Source organism: Leptopilina heterotoma, unplaced genomic scaffold, assembly GCF_015476425.1.
Source record: "Leptopilina heterotoma isolate Lh14 unplaced genomic scaffold, ASM1547642v1 Lhet_123, whole genome shotgun sequence".
NCBI lineage: Eukaryota > Metazoa > Arthropoda > Insecta > Hymenoptera > Figitidae > Leptopilina > Leptopilina heterotoma.
The window spans coordinates 2,525,103-2,543,434 of NW_025110842.1; the positions used below are offsets into that span (position 1 = coordinate 2,525,103).

General features: G+C 20.6%; 3 protein-coding genes across 3 annotated transcripts in view; all 3 read right to left on the reverse strand.

Annotated features, from left to right (window-relative positions):
- Nucleotides 1-4,269: 4,269 nt before the first annotated feature.
- Nucleotides 4,270-5,159, reverse strand: LOC122512510. Its single transcript, XM_043628386.1, has 2 exons — nt 4,789-5,159; nt 4,270-4,511 (listed from the first exon to the last, which is right to left on the reverse strand). Exons 1-2 carry the CDS (start codon nt 5,135-5,137, stop codon nt 4,423-4,425), a joined length of 438 nt encoding a protein of 145 aa, XP_043484321.1. The 5' UTR covers nt 5,138-5,159; the 3' UTR covers nt 4,270-4,422.
- Nucleotides 5,160-5,260: 101 nt separating this feature from the next.
- LOC122512511 (dynein axonemal assembly factor 1) lies at nt 5,261-13,236 on the reverse strand (the record flags this gene model as incomplete). Its single annotated transcript, XM_043628387.1, has 9 exons — nt 12,720-13,236; nt 12,299-12,390; nt 11,174-11,395; nt 10,914-11,056; nt 10,248-10,411; nt 10,050-10,135; nt 6,272-6,351; nt 6,015-6,164; nt 5,261-5,446 (listed from the first exon to the last, which is right to left on the reverse strand). Coding segments are annotated over exons 1-9 (1,188 nt in total), but the record flags the coding sequence as incomplete, so codon positions are not given.
- A 1,439-nt stretch (nt 13,237-14,675) lies between these two features.
- Nucleotides 14,676-18,332, reverse strand: part of LOC122512548 (golgin subfamily A member 6-like protein 1) — a 114,084-nt gene continuing 110,427 nt past the window's right edge. The window contains exons 5-6 of the mRNA XM_043628446.1: nt 15,062-16,786; nt 14,676-14,708 (exon numbers count right to left, since the gene is read on the reverse strand). Coding sequence (XP_043484381.1) covers nt 14,676-14,708; nt 15,062-16,786 — 1,758 coding nt within the window. The remainder of the gene's footprint in view (nt 14,709-15,061; nt 16,787-18,332) is intronic.

Sequence of the window (18,332 nt, forward strand, 5' to 3'; positions counted from 1 at the left end):
CTTTATTTTTTAAAGAAGCAAAAAATAAAGGAAGAAGCAAAAACTTTTTTTTTGACTCTTTCTTTATTTTTGAATTTTTTTTTCTTTATTTTTTAAAGAAGCAAAAAATAAAGAAAGAGGCAAAAATTTATTTTTGTTTTCTCTTTCTTTATTTTTGAATTTTTCTTTTCTTTATTTTTTAAAGAAGCAAAAAATAAAGAAAAAGGCAAAAAAAAATTTGTGTCTCTTTCTTTATTTTTTTTTCTGTATTTCTTAAAGAAAAAAAATTCAAAAATAAAGAAAGAGAAAACAAAAATAAATTTTTGCCTCTTTCTTTATTTTTGAATTTTTTTCTTCTATATTTTTTTAATTTTCTTTTCTTTATTTTTTGCCGAAGCAAAATATAAAGAAAAGAAAATTCAAAAAATAAATTTATTTCTTAAAGAAAAAAAATTTAAAAATTAAAGAAAGAGACAAATTTTTTTGCCCCTTTTTATATTTTTGAATTTTTTTTTCTTTATTTTTTGAATTTTCTTTTTTTTATTTTTTGACGAAGCAAAAAATAAAGAAAAGAAAATTCAAAAAATAAAGAAAAAAAAAATTCAAAAATAAAGAAAAAGGTAAAAATACAGAAAAAGAGTAAAAATAAAGAAAGGGGCAAAAAATTCAGAAAAGAAGGAAAAAATAAAGAAAGGGGCAAAAAATTCAGAAAAGAAGGAAAAATAAAGAAAGGGGCAAAAATAAAGAAAGAAGCAAAAATAGAGAAGCGAAAGAAAAAATTCCCAGATTTTCACCAATTAACTTTCAAAACCATCAAAAAAATTTGCTTCAAAAATTATTGCGAAATTGCAGAAAAATTTTAAAGTAAAAAAAAAAAAAAAAAAAAAGGAGGGAAACATTTAAGTCGATCTGTGTTTTTTTATATTTCGTAGATCCGTGGTCTCGCGGAGAAGGCTTTCTCTTTTTTGTACCTTGAGACCTGGAATCACGTGTTTTTATTGATTTATACGAGAAAAAAAAATATAAATAATAAATAAATAAAAAAAAAAAATAATTAGTCAAAGAAATCAAGAACGTCGACGAGTTCTAAGTAAAATAACAAAAAAAAAAAAAAAAAAATCAACGTTATTACGTCTCTAGTCATATAAATAGTAAAAAGGAAAAAAAATGGTTACAATAGTATGTATGTATGAAGGATGTGGAATATAATAATAATAATCCGCAAATTTACATAAATTTTTTTTGGAAAATGCTAATATTGTGTTTTTTTTTCTTTTTCATTTTTTTTTTTTTTAATTTTTAATTTTTCTCTGGAAAATCTTGTATCGATCGCGACGAGACATTGTGACTACAGGACTTGAGGCGAGAGAAAGGGAAAGGGAATTATATTATATATAAATATTATTATATAATAAAAATGAGACTTTTTGGGAACCGTCGTGAAGAGTATAAAATGAATAAAAGTACTTTTAAAAAATTACAAAAAAATAAAATGATGTGTTTTTTTATATTTGGAAGGAAAAAAAAGAACCCTTTCTTTTTAGAGAAATAGAAAATAGTTTGGAATTTTTGTAGAGAATTTATAATTTTTATTACCAGAAAAAATACAGTTAATGGCATTTTATTCAACTTTTATAATTTCGAATCTGAAATAATTTAATATTGCAAATTGAATTTTATGGAAATTTTTGAAAATAATTAAATTGTTTCGATTAATTATTAATCATGAAAATAATAAGTAAATATTATTATTTATGAAAATAATTCAATTCTTGCAGAAAATAATTTAATTCTAGATACAAATTTTATTTATTTATGAAAATAAATCAATTCTTTGCGGAAAATAATTGAATTTCAACGATAAATTTTATTATTTAAGAAAACAATTCAATTATTGTAGAAAATAATTCCATTTCAGCGACAAATTTTATTATTTATAAAAATATTTTAACTCTAGCGAAAAATTTTACTATTTGAATTGTTTCGAAGAATTTATTAAAAATAATTGAATGTTTCTGGAAAATTTTATTAGTTTTTGAAATAATTGAATTATTGCGAAGAATTTTCAAAAAATTTTTAAAATAATTGATTTTTTGCTTAGTATTTTTTTTTAATTTTCTAAAAAATTTAAATTTTGTCTATAATTTTGTTTTTTATAAAAATCATACAATTCTTGCAGAAAATAATTGAATTTATTGCCAAGAATTTTATTATATTTAAAAATAATGAATTTTTGCGAAGAATTTTACTATGTTTATAAAAATAATTGAATTGTTTCAAAGAATTTATTAAAATATTAAAAAATAATTGAAAATTCTTCCGAAAAATTTTTATTATTTTTCAAAATAATTGAATTATTGCGAAGAATTTTTAAAAAAATGTTAAAGGAATTGAATTTTTGCCTAGTATTTTTTTTAACTGCAAAAAAAAATTGAATTTTTGCCTATGATTCTTTTTTTTATAAAAATTATTCAATTCTTGCAGAAAATAATTGAATTTCTTTGAGGAATTTATAAAAATATTGAAAAATAATTGAAATTCAATTATTGAATTCTTCTGGAAATTTTATTATTTATAAAAATAATTGAATTGTCAAGAATTTTATTATTTTTGAAAATAATTGAATTATTGACAATAATTTTACTATTTATAAAAATAATTGAAATGTTTCGAAGAATTTATTAAAATAATATAAAATAATTGAATTATTGCGAAGAATTTTCAAAAATTTTTTAAACGAATTGATTTTTGGCTTAGTATTTTTTTTAATTTTCTAACAAATTTAAATTTTGTCTATAATTTTGTTTTTTTATAAAAATCATTCAATTCTTGCAGAAAATAATTGAATTGTTGACAAGAATTTTATTATTTTTAAAAATAATTGAATAATTGCGAAGAATTTCACTATTTTTGAAAAATAATTGAATTGTTTCGAAGGATTCATTAAAATATAAAAAAATATTGGAATTCTTTTGGAAAATTGTATTATTTTTCAAAAGGTAATTGAATTATTGCGAAGAATTTAAAAAAAAAATTTAAAGGAATTGAATTTTTTCCTAGTATTTTTTTTAATTACAAAAAAAATGAAATTTTTGCCTACAATTCTTTTTTTTAAATTATTCAATTCTTGAAGAAAATAATTGAATTTTTTTGAAGAATTTATAAAAATATTGGAAAATAATTGAATTCTTCTGGAAATTTTTATTATTTATCAAAATAATTGAATTGTCAAGAATTTTATTAAAATTTTCGAAAATAATTGAATTATTGGGAATAATTTTATTAGTTATAAAAATAATTGAATTGTTTCGAAGAATTTATTAAAATATAATAAAATAATTGAATTGTTGAATTTTTTTAATAGAATTGAATTTTTTGCCTAAGTATTTTTTTTAATTTTCTAAAAAACTTGAATTTTTGCCTATAATTTTTTTTTTTTTACAAAAATCATTGAATTCTGGCAGAAAATAATTGAATTATTGTGACGAATATTATTTATAAAAATCAATTATTGCGAAGAATTTTGTTAAAATTTTTTTCGTTTTCATTTTATTATTTTTCAAAGTAATTGATTTATTGAAAAACATTTTTGGGAAGATTTTTATTATTTTTTAATAAAATAATTGAATCCTCGACAAGAATTTTATGTAAAAATAAAAAAATAATTGATTTTTTTCAGAACAAATTTATTTTTTTAGAAAATAATTAAATTTCTTATGAAGAATTGAATAAAAATTGTAGAAAATAATTGAATTCTTGAGACAAACTTCACTTTTTATGGAAGTAATTGAAAAGTAACGCAGAATTTTATTTTTTATTTAAAATAATTGAATTCTTGCGAACAAGTTTTTTTTTGTTTATAAAAAAAAATGAATTTTCTTTTTGCTGAAAATAATTTAATTCTTGACAAGAATTTAAAGAAAATTAATTTTTGAAAAGAATTTTATTTTTTAAGAAAATAATTCATTTTTTGTAAAAAAATTTGATCAAAATTATAGAAAGTAATTGAATTCTTGTGACTAATTTTATTTTTTATGAAAATAATTGAATTTTTCAAAAACATTTTTTTTTGTTTATAAAAATAATTGAATTCTTACGAATTACTTTATCAAAATTCTGGAAAATAAAATTGAATTCTTTCTGTCGTTTATTTAAAAATAATTAAATTCTTGAGGAAGAAAAAAATTTTTGAAAATAATTGAAATCTTGCGAAAAATTGAACGAACAATATTTTTTTCAACAATATAAAAATAATTAATTAAGTAAATAGTAATTGCGATTTATTTATTTCTTCTTTTATTTAATAAACTTTTGTTTAACGACCTGATTGGCATTTAAGACAATAATACAGAATGGAGAATAAACTAAAAAATTATTTCATTTTTTTTTCTGTAACACTAATTACATTCTTCTTTTCCATTAATTTGATGGAAGTATTTTATTTTATTTTTGATCACCAGAAGCATTTTTTATTTCTTCTGACAATGAATTTTTCTCATCCTTAGAATTATTATTATTAACAATTTCTTTTTCTGAAATTTCAATTGTAATTTTTATTGTCAATTTTTTTTCTTAAATTATAAAAAATTAATTTGATGGAAAAAATAATAATAATAAAAAATAATAAAAAATTTTAATTATTGTCAATTTCTTAATTAAGTTAAGTTAATTAAGTAAACTAGTAAAAAAATATTAATTAAATTATTTTCAACTTTAAATCGATTAAAAATTAAAATAATTTCAAATATTGTCGAAAATTTAATAAAAAATCAAAGATTGATTTTAATTCCTGCTTTATTTTTTAAATACCTTTAATCGCTAAACGATCCTCCACCATTAATTCTTTAGTAAAACCTTCGATTTCTATTTTTGTATTTTCTCCCCAATTTTTGACAATTAAATCTCTCTTTAAAAAATTTCTCGTCTCCTTGGAAAACATGAAAAGATATTTCCATTTTTTCGAACGTATTTTTCTCAATGTTTTAACATCGAATTTCTCCTGAGTGAAGAGAGATTTTTTTTTGTAAATCCTCTGACAATCGAAATAAAAATTCATCTTTTTCGAATTATTCCTCGAAACAATTGAAACTTCATTTTTAATTTTTTCATTCTTTACAATTTTAAAATTACAATTTCCTCGTTCATTTTCTTTTTCCATTTCGCTCAGAGTTTTTTTTAATTTTTTCTGTGAATCGAATTTTTCTAATTTCGAAATTTCGAGTTGAAAATTTCCTTTTTCTAGTAAAAAATCTAGTGATTGTATTTTTTTTCCTTCGCTATTTTTATTTGATGAAATAAAAATTTCATTTTTCCTCTCATCTAATTCGGTGGATTTCGATTTTTCAATTTCTTCAATATTTAATTTTTCGTTTACAGACGAATTATTTTCACTTTTTTTACTTTTCCCCAAGAGTTCGAATTTCGTGTCGTCGTCGATTTCCTCAATTTTCGGTTTCTTAAAATTTGTCTAAAATTTTTTTTTCACTTTTTTAAAGTCGTTTTTCGATTTTTAATTTTGAGTTTTTCAGTAAATGTAAAATTATAAAGTAGAGAAACACTTATTATCATCAATATTTCATCTTTCTTCTCTTAATTAATTTTAATTAAAATAAAAAAGGAAAAAAAAATTATTTCCGATTTTTTTTTTTTTTTTGGTAATTATAATAAATTTAATATAAAATTAATTCTCCTCTTAATTAATTAATTTCTATTAAAAGTACAAGAAAAACATTTTTTATTTTTCCAATATTTTTAGTAATTATAATAAAAATTATAATTTTTAATATTAATTATTAAAAATAGTTTTAAAAAAATGTTATATTAATTAATTTAAAAAATATTATCTAAATAAATAATTTTTCCTTTTGTCAAATAATTTTTATGAATAGAAAATAATTAAATTTTTGAAAGAAAGAAATAATTGACGATGATAATGAAAAAAGAATCGAGATAGAAAAATACTAATTTTTCTTTTTTTGTAAAATTAATGTGAATTAAAAAGAATTTGAAAAAGAAAATAATTGATAAAATTTCACCTTTATTTCCCAAGGTAGAAGAATTTCTCTAATCGATTCTCCCTTGTGAATCTTCTTCGTCTCATCCTCTTGGTCGCTATTATCATCTTCCTCGATCTCTAAGCTATTCGTCGTCAATGTGACAGTCGATATTTTCTCCTCCAGCATCAACTATGCATTTTATTTGCAAGACGAATTCATTTCAAAAATTCAAATCAACAACAAAATTCTGTATATTTATATGTATCAAACATTTTTTAATATTAAATCTCTCTCACCATTTCACACTTGCTGATTTCATTTTGCAATTCTTTCGATTCAACTTGTCGAGACACTGATTTTCTTTTTCTGATGAGACCTGAAACAATATTTATTTATTTATTTATTATTCTCAAGAAATTCAATCAAGATTCGCGGTAGAGAATTATTTTTATTAACCAAAAAAAAGTGCGTCGCAAAAATTCAATTATTTTTATAAACAAAAAATGAAATTCGTCGCAAGAACAATTCAATTATTTTCTACAATTTTGATCAAATTTTTGGCAACAATTCAATTTTTAATTTAAATATAATATTCTTGTCAAGAATTAAATTATTTTCAGCAACAAGAAAATTCGTCTCAAGAATTCAATTATTTTTATAAACAAAATTCTAAGCAAAAATTCAATTATTTTCTATAAATTGGAAAAAATTCTTGGTAACAATTCAAATTATTTTCATAAATATTTAAATTCTTCTCAAGGATTCAATTATTTTCAGAAACAAAAAAATCCTTGCAAGAATTCAAAATTACTTTCTATAATTTAGATGAAATAATTCCCAAAAATTTAATTATTTCAGAAAAAAAGAATTTTTTTTCAAAAATTCAATTATTCTTTGTTTAAAATAAAATTCTTGTCAAGAATTCAATTATTTTTAGCAAAAAGAAAATTCGCCGCAAGAATTCAATTATTTTCTATAATTCGGATGAAATAATTCCCAAGAATTTAATTATTTTTATAAACAAAGAAAATTCTTTGCAAAAATTTAATTATTTTCATAAAAATTAAAAAATAAAATTTGCAAAAAGAATTCAATTATTTTCTACCATTTTCATAAAATTCTTCGCAAAGATTCAATTATTTCGATAAAAAATAAAATTCTCCTCAAAAATTCAATTATTTTTTTTTCAATAAAATTCTTGTCAAGAATTCAATTATTATTTTTAGCAAAAAGAAAATTCGCCGCAAGAATTCAATTATTTTCTATAAAATTTAGATGAAATTATTCCCAAGAATTTAATTATTTTTATAAACAAAGAAAATTCTTTGCAAAAATTCAATTATTTTCATAAAAATTAAAAAATAAAATTTGCAAAAAGAATTCAATTATTTTCTACCATTTTCATAAAATTCTTCGCAAAGATTCAATTATTTCGATAAAAAATAAAATTCTCCTCAAAAATTCAATTATTTTTTTTTCAATAAAATTCTTGTCAAGAATTCAATTATTATTTTTAGCAAAAAGAAAATTCGCCGCAAGAATTCAATTATTTTCTATAAAATTTAGATGAAATTATTCCCAAGAATTTAATTATTTTTATAAACAAAGAAAATTCTTTGCAAAAATTCAATTATTTTCTGCAAGAATTGAATGATTTTTATAAAAAAAAACAAAATTATAGACAAAATTTAAATTTGTTAGAAAATTAAAAAAATACTAAGCCAAAAATCAATTCGTTTAAAAAATTTTTGAAAATTCTTCACAATAATTCAATTATTTTATATTATTTTAATAAATTCTTCGAAACATTTTAATTATTTTTATAAATAGTAAAATTATTGTCAATAATTCAATTATTTTCAAAAATAATAAAATTCTTGACAATTCAATTATTTTTATAAATAATAAAAATTTCCAGAAGAATTCAATAATTGAATTTCAATTATTTTTCAATATTTTTATAAATTCCTCAAAGAAATTCAATTATTTTCTGCAAGAACTGAATAATTTTTATAAAAAAAAAGAATCATAGGCAAAAATTCAATTTTTTTTGTAGTTAAAAAAAATACTAGGCAAAAATTCAATTCCTTTAACATTTTTTTAAAAATTCTTCGCAATAATTCAATTATTTTGAAAAATAATAAAAATTTTTCGGAAGAATTTTCAATTATTTTTTAATATTTTAATAAATTCTTTGAAACAATTCAATTATTTTTATAAACAGTAAAATTCTTCACAACAATTCAATTATTTTTAAATATAATAAAATTCTTGGCAATAAATTCAATTATTTTCTGCAAGAATTGTATGATTTTTATAAAAAACAAAATTATAGACAAAATTTAAATTTTTTAGAAAATTAAAAAAAAATACTAAGGAAAAAATCAATTATTTTAAAATTTTTTTGAAAATTCTTCGTAATAATTCAATTATTTCAAAAACTAATAAAATTTTTCAGAAAAATTCAATTATTTTTAGTAAATTCTTCGAAACAATTCAAATAGTAAAATTTTTCGCTAGAGTTAAAATATTTTTATAAATAATAAAATTTGTCGCTGAAATTCAATTATTTTCTGCAATAATTGAATTGTTTTCTTAAATAATAAAATTTATCGTTGAAATTCAATTAGTTTCCGCAAAGAATTGATTTATTTTAAAAATTTTTAGAAAATTTTTGTCAAGAATTCAATTATTTTTAGCAAAAAGAAAATTCGCCGCAAGAATTCAATTATTTTCTATAATTTAGATGAAATTATTCCCAAGAATTCAATTATTTTTATAAACAAAGAAAATTCTTTGAAAAAATTCAATTATTTTCATAAAAATTAAAAAATAAAATTTGCAAAAAGAATTCAATTATTTTCTACCATTTTCATAAAATTCTTCGCAAGGATTCAATTATTTTGATAAAAAAATAAAATTTTCCACAAGAATTAATGATTTTCCGAAACAAAAAAATTCGTCTCAAGAATTCAATTACTTTCTATAATTTTGAGTCAATTTATTGCAAGAATTCAATTACTTTTATAAATAACAAAATTTTTTACTCGAATTCAATTATTTCGAATTCAATTTTAATAAAATTTTTTGAGAAAGTTCAATTATTTAAAAAAAATTATAATAAAATTCTTCGAAATAATTCAATTATTTTGAAATTTTTTTTTTAAAAAACTTTTTAAAAGAAAATCCAATTATATTTTTAAAACAATTTTAATAAAATTTATTCCCAATAATTTAATTCTTTTCTAAAATTTTAATAAAATTCTTAAAGTTACTTCAATTATTTAAAATGCAATTTTAATAAAATTTCTCAAAATAATTATTTTTAACAAATTACAATAAAATTATCCGAAATATTTCAATTATTTTCAATTAACTTGATAACATTTTTTGCAACAATTCAATTATTATTATAAAAAAAATTCTTCGTAAGAATTTAATTACATTCTTAATTTTAAGTACCTAATTAATTATTTTCAGAAAAAAAGGAATTCATCGCAAAAATTCATTTATTTTGTAAATAAATTTGATAAATTTCTTGATAAGAATTCAATTTTTTTTTTTAAGCAAAAAAAAATTCTTCGCAAGAATTCAATTATTTTCATAAAAAAAAAATAAAAATTTGCCACAAGCGTTTAATTAATTTTGTAAAGAATAAAAATTTTTCACAAGAATTCAATTATTTTTATAAACAAAATTCTTCCGAGGAAAATTTCAATTATTTTCGTAAAAAATAAAAATTTTGCCCTAAGAATTCAATTATTTTCATAAAGATAAAGAAAAAAAATATTATTACGAAAATTCAATTCAAAATTCAAATTCATTTTCAGGAAAAAAAAATATTTTGTTAGAATAATTAAATTATTTTTTATAATTTTCATAAAACTTGACTTCAATTCAATGTTTTTTCATTAATAATTACATTATTTTTATGAACAAAAAAAATGTTTCGCAACAATTCAATTATTTTCGTAAAAAATAAAATTTGCCACAAGAATTCAATTAACATTTTTTTTTTTTTTTTTTAATTAATTAAAATATAAAAATGCGAATTTAATTTGCAAAATTTCTCACCGAGTACACTTTCATTTATTCTATTTCGTTCCTGTTGAATGAGTCGTTGTCTTTCGGCAGTTTCCTCAGCAGGACCTCCTCTTTCCCTTTGAAAAAATTTGTTAAAGATTAAAATTTAAAAAGAAAAAAAATATGTTATCATTTTTTCGAAAAATATATTTTCTTTTTTAGATATAATAATAATAATAATTTTTATACCAAGCTTCTGCACAAGCACGATCTCGGGGAAAGACTGGCCTCTCGTCCAGGTGCATCAGGTTCCTGCATTTCAAGATTAAGGTTTTTCGATACATTTTCATTGATTTCACAACTGGATTTCCCGTCAAGGTCAGAACTCTTAAGCACTTCATGTTTCCTAGAATCTTAGAAAAAAAATAATTAATTACAACTGTATAATAATAATTATTATTTTTATTTTTTTACTATTTTTTAATTTTGAATATTAATATTTTGGCTATTTTTATTTTTAATTTTTTACTATTTTTTAATTCTGAATATTACTATTTTTGCTATATTTTATACTATTATAACTGATTTTTTAACTATATTTATTTAATATTATTAATATTTTCAGATTACAGGACAAAAAATCCAAGGAATTTTTTTCTTTGAAAGTCTAAAGTACAAAAAATCCAAAATAAAAATGTCCAAAGTCAAAAAATCCAAATTAAATAAAAATATCCAAAATAAATAATGAAATATGTAAAAAAAGCCTCGTTTTTACTTTTTACACTATAAAATCGATCTATAAATATAAATATTAGTAATAATAGCATCAAAAATAGGAAAAAACAATAATATAATTTATATTTTAATTAAATAAAAAAAAAGTTTTTTTAAAAATTGCTTTTGAAAAATATTTACCTCGAGTACTTCCAAGGTATCAATTTTATTATGCGACAAATCTAATATCGAGAGATTCTCAAGAGACTGCAACTCTTCAATGTCGTCCTTCTTCTCAAGAAAATTGTGCGAAATATTCAGAGTATTTAGCAATTTCAGACAATCTAAAATTACAAAAATTCTGGTATTAAATTATAATTTATATATAATTATATAATTCTTGATTATATTGAAAATAAGAATTTCGAATATTATTTGCTTTTTCTAATTTTTCAGTTTACCGAGATTTTCTATTTTCCTAATCATATTGTGCGATAAATTCAAACTGTCCAGTTTCGTTAAATATTGGAGATTTTCGATTTTGGTTATTAAATTATTCTGAAGATAAAGGCTCTTCAACTCCGTCTGGTTCTCGAGATTTGCTATCTCACGAATTCCATTATTCTCAAGCCAAACACATTTTAGACCAGTGTATCTCTCCAAATTTTCAATGAACGAAAAACCTGCCAGCACAAAATTTCATTTTTCTATTAATATACAATTTACGAATTAAATTTGAAATAGAACAAAATAAATAAAAAATGACATCGAAAAGAAAATACGAAAAAATTAGAAATTAAAGTGAAAAAGTAGAAAAAGAAAAAATATAGAAAAAAGGGAAATTATTTTCAGAAACAAAGAAATTCGTCGCAAGAATTCAATTAATAATTAAAACCAGGGAAAAAAGGGAAAATTAGAGAAACCAAAAAATGAAAAATAAAAAAAAAAGGGGAAAAATTGTAAAACCAAAAAAATGACTTAATTTTAAAAAGGGAAATAAAAATGGGAAATTTAGAGAAACAAAAAAATGAAAAAACAAAAAAAAGATTAAATTTAAAAAAGGGAAATAAAAATGGGGAAAAAAAAGAAAAATGGGAAAATTAGAGAAACCAAAAAATGAAAAAAAAGATTAAATTTAAAAAAGGGATATAAAAATGGGAGAAAAAAAAAGAAAAATGTGAAAATTAGAGAAATCGAAAAATTGGGAAAAATTAAACCAAAACAATTATTTAATTTTAAAAAAGAAAAATAAAAAAAAGGAAAAATAGAAAACATAAGAAAAAAGGGGAAAATAGAGAAACAAATATGAAAAAATAGGGGAAAAATAAAAAAAAGGAAAAATTGAAAACATAAGAAAAAAGGGCAAAATAGAAAAACAAATATGGAAAAATAAGGTAAAAATAAAAAAAAGGAAAAATTGAAAAAATTAAAAGAAGAAAAAATAGGAAAACGAAAAAATGAAAAAATATAAAAAAGGGGGGAAAGGCAAATAAAAAAATAGGAAAAAGAAAAAAGTGAAAAGTAAAAAAAAATTTTTTTTAATAAAGTATATAAATATTAAACAATTAGAAATTGAAATTAAAAACCTTTAAAATGTAAATATAAAACATCATTCAGATGTGGAGTCTGATATAATTTTTGTTCCTTGCAATGTTTCCTGAGAAATTCCTCCGTCATTCTAAAATACAGAAAAATAATTTATTATTTTTTTTAAAAACTGATTAAATTTTCTAAATAAGGAAAAATAAAATTCCAATTATTAAATAATATTAAAAATAATACTAAATTATTTATTTATATTACAAATCAACAATTATATTGTAAATGAAATCAAGAATATCATTTTTCTGAAAATGTCTAAGATGGAATTAAAATAATAATAAAATAAAATAAAATAATAATAATAATAATAATAATAATAATAATAATAATAATAAAATAATAATAATTAAAAATATTATTTCTCTTAAAATTATTTAGTGTCAAAAAAAATTTTTTTTCAAATACCTCACTCCATGTTTTTTTGGATCAAAATCGTATATTTTTCCCTTGATGAAATTTTTTTTCTCCATTAGTTCAAAATCAAATTCGTCACTATCTGAATTATCTTCAGTTAATTTTTTTCTATTTTCATTGAATTCTTCTTTCTTTCCTTCTTCGTTATTTTTTTCGGCAAATTCGATATTATTTTCTTTGTCACATTCACTTTCTTTATTATTTTCGAATTTTTCTTTATTCTCTTTGTCGCATTCACTTTCGTTATTATTTTCCTCGTTTAATTGTTTTTTCTCAAGTTCAACATTATTTTCCCCGCCACATTCACTTTCTTTATTTCGATTTTCTTTCGATTGATTATTTTCAAATTTGAAATTATTTTCCTTGTTATATTCACTTTCTGTAGAGTTTTCTTCAATTAATTGAAAATTTTCCCTGTTACATTCCGTTTCTTTTTTATTTTTTTCTTTTAATTCATTATTTTCCTTGTTAAATTCGCTTTCTTCACTATTTTCTTTCTTTAATTCATTATTTTTATTGGCAAATTCACTTTTTTCACTATTTTCTTCTTTTAATTCATTATTTTCAAATTCGAAATTTTTTTCTTCGTCACTTTTGCTTTTTTTATTATTTTCCTCTTTTTCAAATTTATTTTCTTCGTCTTCTTCTTTATTTAATCGATTATTTTCAGCTCCAAAATTTTCTTTCGTGTCAAATTCACTTTTTCTTTCAGTTTCTTCGTTTAATTGATTATTTTCAAATCTGAAAATTTCTTTCTTGTCAACTTCACTTTTTTCTTCTGTTTCATCGTTTAATTGATTATTTTCAGCTTCAAAATCTTTTTCCTTGTCATTTTCACTTTTTCTATTATTTCCCTCTTGTAATTCAATTTCTTTTTCGACTCTTGACTCTTTTCTTTTAATTTCGTTTAATAAATAATCGTCATTCACTGTTTTTTGTAAATTATCGTCAAGTATTTCCTTAACAATCAATTTACTCTCTTCCTGTGATTTTTCTTCTGTACTTTCTCCAGTATTTTGATAATAAAAATCACAATTTTCCAAATTTTCCTCTTCTTTCAAAAGTGGAATTTTCATTTCCACTTTTTCTCTATTTTCTTCGTTTTTAATTTTATCATTTTTTAACGTTTCTTTCATTAGAATATTTTCTTTTATTTTTTCAATATTTTCTTCCCTTTCAATATTTTTTCCATTTTCAATATTTTTTTCGTTTTCAATATTTTCTCCATCTTCGATATTTTCCTTTTCAATATTTGTTCCATTTTCGATATTTTCCCTTTCAATATTGTTTCCATTTTCAATGTTTTCTTTCTTTTCAATATTTTTTCTATTTTCGATATTTTCCTTTTCAATAGTTTTTCCATTTTCAATATTTTTTCCATTTTCGATATTTTCTTCCTTTTCACTATTTTTGACTTCATTTTCGATATTTTCTTCCTTTTCACTATTTTTGACTTCATTTTCGATATTTTCTTCCTTTTCACCATTTTTGATTTCATTTTCAATATTTTCTTCCTTTTCACTATTTTTCCCCCAATTTTCAATATTTTCTTTCATTTCAATATTTTTTTCATTTTCAATATTTTTTCCAATTTCAATATTTTCCTCCTTTTCAATATTTTTTGCATTTTCAAAATTTTCTTCATTTTGAATATTTTCTTTCTTTTGAATATTTTCTTTAATTTTTTCAATATTCTTTTCACTTTCGATTTTCTCTCCTTTCATTCTTTCGTCAATTAAAATTTCCCCTTTGTTTTCACTTTCATTTTCTTTCGTTTCTTCTTTAAAAATTTCAATTCTGCTGTTTTCCTCTTCTTTCTGATTATTTTCTGAATTTTCAAATTCAACACTGAGATTTTCCAATGCCAAATTTTTTGTATTTTCAATTCTTCTTTTTAATTCTTCAATTTCTCGTAAAGTTTCCTCAACATTTAATTCCATTACGGAATTATTTGTTTCCATGATTTTTGCCAATTTTTCTCTATTTCGATTTAAAATTTCTTTCGAAGAAATTTTCACATTTTTCAAAATTGAATTTTCCTCAATTTTGGAAATTTCTTTCTCTTCATTTCGAATATTTATTAATTCCTCGACAAATTCTTCTTTGTTATTAAATTTCTCTTTCACTTTTTCCTTCTTTTCTTTTTCTACTTTTTCTTCATTTTCTTTTTCTTTTTCCGCGTTTTCTACTTTTTCTACTTTCTCTTCGTTTTCAATTTTTTCTACATTTTCTACTCTTTCTACCTTTTCTTTATTTTCTTTTTCGACTTTTTCTTCGTTTTCTACTTTTTCTTCATTTTCTTTTTCTATTTTTTCCTCATTTTCTTTTTCTACCTTTTCATCGTTTTCTACTTTTTCTACTTTCTCTTCGTTTTCTACTTTTTCCTCTTCGAGATAAATTTTCCTCTCCTCCCCAACACTAGAAAATAATTTTCCCCCTTTGTCAAAAAATTCCTTATTCAAAAATTCAGACAAAAAAACCTCTTCTTCTTCCTCTTCGTTTTCTTTACTCAAAAAAAAATCCAAATCCATTTCAAAATCTTCGTCTCCCTCCTCGGAAAATTGCATTTTCTCCATCCAACTTTTCTCATCAAGCACAGAAAGAGAAAATTTTCCCGCCTTCTCATCGAGGAAATTTTTTCTAATTTTCTCATTTTCCTCGAAAGCATTTTCCATTTGTAAAAATTCATTTTCGTCAATTATTTTCACCTCCTGTCTCGACAAAAATTTCCAATTTTCATTTTCCATTCGCGTGAAATCCTCCAAATATTTATCAACAAAATCTTCTCGTTTCTCGTCCAAAAGAAACTTTAAACGATCGTTTATTTTTTTTTGACCGTCTAGTGCTCTCTTCATTTCGTCAACTTCTCTCATTAATTTTCTCGTTCTTCTCTCACTTTCGATTAATTCCCCCAGACATTTATTTTCCTCTGTTGGGGAATTTTCTTCCGTTTTTGTCAATTTTGGCGAATTTTCTTCGCGTTTCGGTAAAAATACGTCGAAATCTTCTGCTTTTTCCGATTTTTGTGAATTTTCGTCTCGTTTCGGAAAAAAGGCCAAAAAATCATCCGCTTTTTCCAATTTTGGCGAATTTTCTTTTATTTCCGGAAAATATTCAAGAGCCTCAAAATTATTCGTTTTTTTCAATTTTGACGAATTTTCTTTTATTTCCGGAAAATATTCAAAAGCCTCGAAATTATTCGCTTTTTCGAATTTCATCGAATTTTCGTCTTGTTTCGAAAAATATTGAAAAGCCTCGAAATTCTCGTTTTTTGATTTTGACAAATTTTCCCTTTTTTCCGGAAAATAGTGAAAAGCCTCGAAATTATCAGCTTTTTCGAATTTCATCAAATTTTTCTCTAGTTCAGGACAAAAAAATGTTTCCGCTTTTTCTAATTTCGTCAAATTTTTGTCTTGTTTCGAAAAATATTCAAAACCCTCAAAATCCGTTTTTTTCAATTTCGACAAATTTTTTTCCCCTTTCGAAAAAAATTCAAAAACCTCGAATTTATCCATTTTTCTCAAATTCGTCGAATTTTCCTCACTTTCTGAAAATTGTTCAAAATCCTCAAAATCCTCATTTTTCAATTTCGGCAAATTCTCCTCTTTTTTGGGAAAATATTCAATCGCCTCGAAATCGTAAGCATCGTAATTATTGAGATCGTATTCGGTGAATTCTTCTTCATTTTTTTCTCTTCTATTTAAAAATTCTTCGAGTTCGTCTCTAAGGTTTGCTTTGGGAAATTTTGTCGAAAATCGACGATCGTCATCATTGAGGATAATTTCCTCGATTTCCTCGGTTTGACTGCCGGACTCGGCGTCCCAGAGACGAAGAAATTGACAATAATCGTCACGTTGTTTGGCTTCGTTTATTAATGGCAAATAATCGTCATCGGAATTTGTTGGCGATATTTTTTCTGCATTTAATTCGGCATTCTTGAGGGATTCCAAATTTCTCAATAATTTCTGTGTCATTTCCTCTGTGTCGAGAATTTCCTGCTCCAAACGGGATGAGAATGAACATTCACCGTCGGGACTCGAAATGCAATCTTGAAAAATCTGTGGAAAATAAAATTGTGAATAAATATAAAATGGAAAAATTCAAATAGAAAATTGAAAATTAAAAAAAAAAATTAAATTTTAGATTCTTTTCAATATATTTATTTCAGTTTTTATGTTTTTTTACTTTAAATTAATTTCAATTATTTTCAATTATTTTCAATTATTTTCAATTATTTTCAATTAAATTCAATTAATTTTTAAATATTTTCACTATTATCTATTGTAGTTTCAATTATTTTTAATAAATTTTCAATTATTTTTATTATTTTATTCAACTTTCAAAATTTAATTTAATTTTTATTTATAGGTATTTTCATTTTTTTTTTTTATTCAATTTTCAATTATTTTCATTACTTTAAAAAGTATTCAAGTTATATGAAATATTTCATTTAATTTTCAATTATTCTCAAGTTTCAATTAATTTCTATTAAATTTAATAAATTTTCAAATATTTTCAATATTTTGAATATAATTGAAAATAATTGAAACTTAATAGTTTCAATTATTTTCAATTATATTCAATCAATATTCAATTATTTTTGTTATTTTACTCAATTATCGAAATTTCAATTATAAAAAGAATTACAATTCCGCAATTTCAATTATATTCAATCAATTTTCAATTATTTTTGTTATTTTACTCAATTATCAAAATTTCAATTATACAAAAATATTCTAATTCAATTTTAATTATATTCAATCATTTTTTCAATTATTTATATTGTTTTATTTAACTTTCAAAATTTTATTAAATTTTTTTCAATTATTTCAACTATTTTGGTTCATATTTTTCAAAAATATATTTTTTTTTATTATTTTATTTAAATTTCAATTATTTTTCAAAATTTTTTCTTCGGTTTTTGTATGTTAAATTCATTTTTCTAGTTAATTTTTAATTACTCTGAATATTTTATTTAATTTTCAATTTTTTTTTCAAAATTTTTTTTTCCATTTTTTAAAATATTTTTTTTTTCTTCAAATTTTTGTGTTTTCTATTTTGAATTATTTTCAATTGAATTCTTATTAATTTTCAATTATTTCCTATTATTTTCTATTTAAATTTCAATTATTTTCAATATTTTATTTAATTATAAATTATTTGCAATTAAATTCAACAAATTCCTAATTATTATTTTCATTATTTTCTATTTTAATTTCAATTTTTTTCAAAATGCATTATTTAATTTTTCAATTATTTGCAAATTGCAATTTGCAATTTGGAATTTTTAATTGTTTTCAATATTTTATTTGCTTTTCAATTAGAAATTAAATTTTGTAGAATCATTTATTTAATTTCCAATTCTTTTAAACATTTTTTTCCTCAATATTTTGTGTTTGATATTTTTTAAATTATTAGCAATGATTTTAAATTTCTTTATTAAATTTTCAATTTTTTTTTTAAAATTATTTTATGAAATAAAGAAATAAAACATTGAAATAAACAAAAATGGAAAAAATTAAAATAGAATATAATTGAATTAAAATAAGGGAATTTAATGATTGAAATAGAAATAAGTATGTAAATTCAAAAATGAAAATGGAA

Excerpts from the sequence above, each read along its gene's own strand:
- LOC122512510 (XM_043628386.1), bottom strand. The coding sequence starts at position 5,137 with ATGGAAAAAGAAAATGAACGAGGAAATTGTAATTTTAAAATTGTAAAG. Across the intron at positions 4,512-4,788 it reads GGATCGTTTAGCGATTAAAG|AAAAAGAAATTGTTAATAAT; the intron begins GTATTTAAAAAA and ends TTGAAATTTCAG.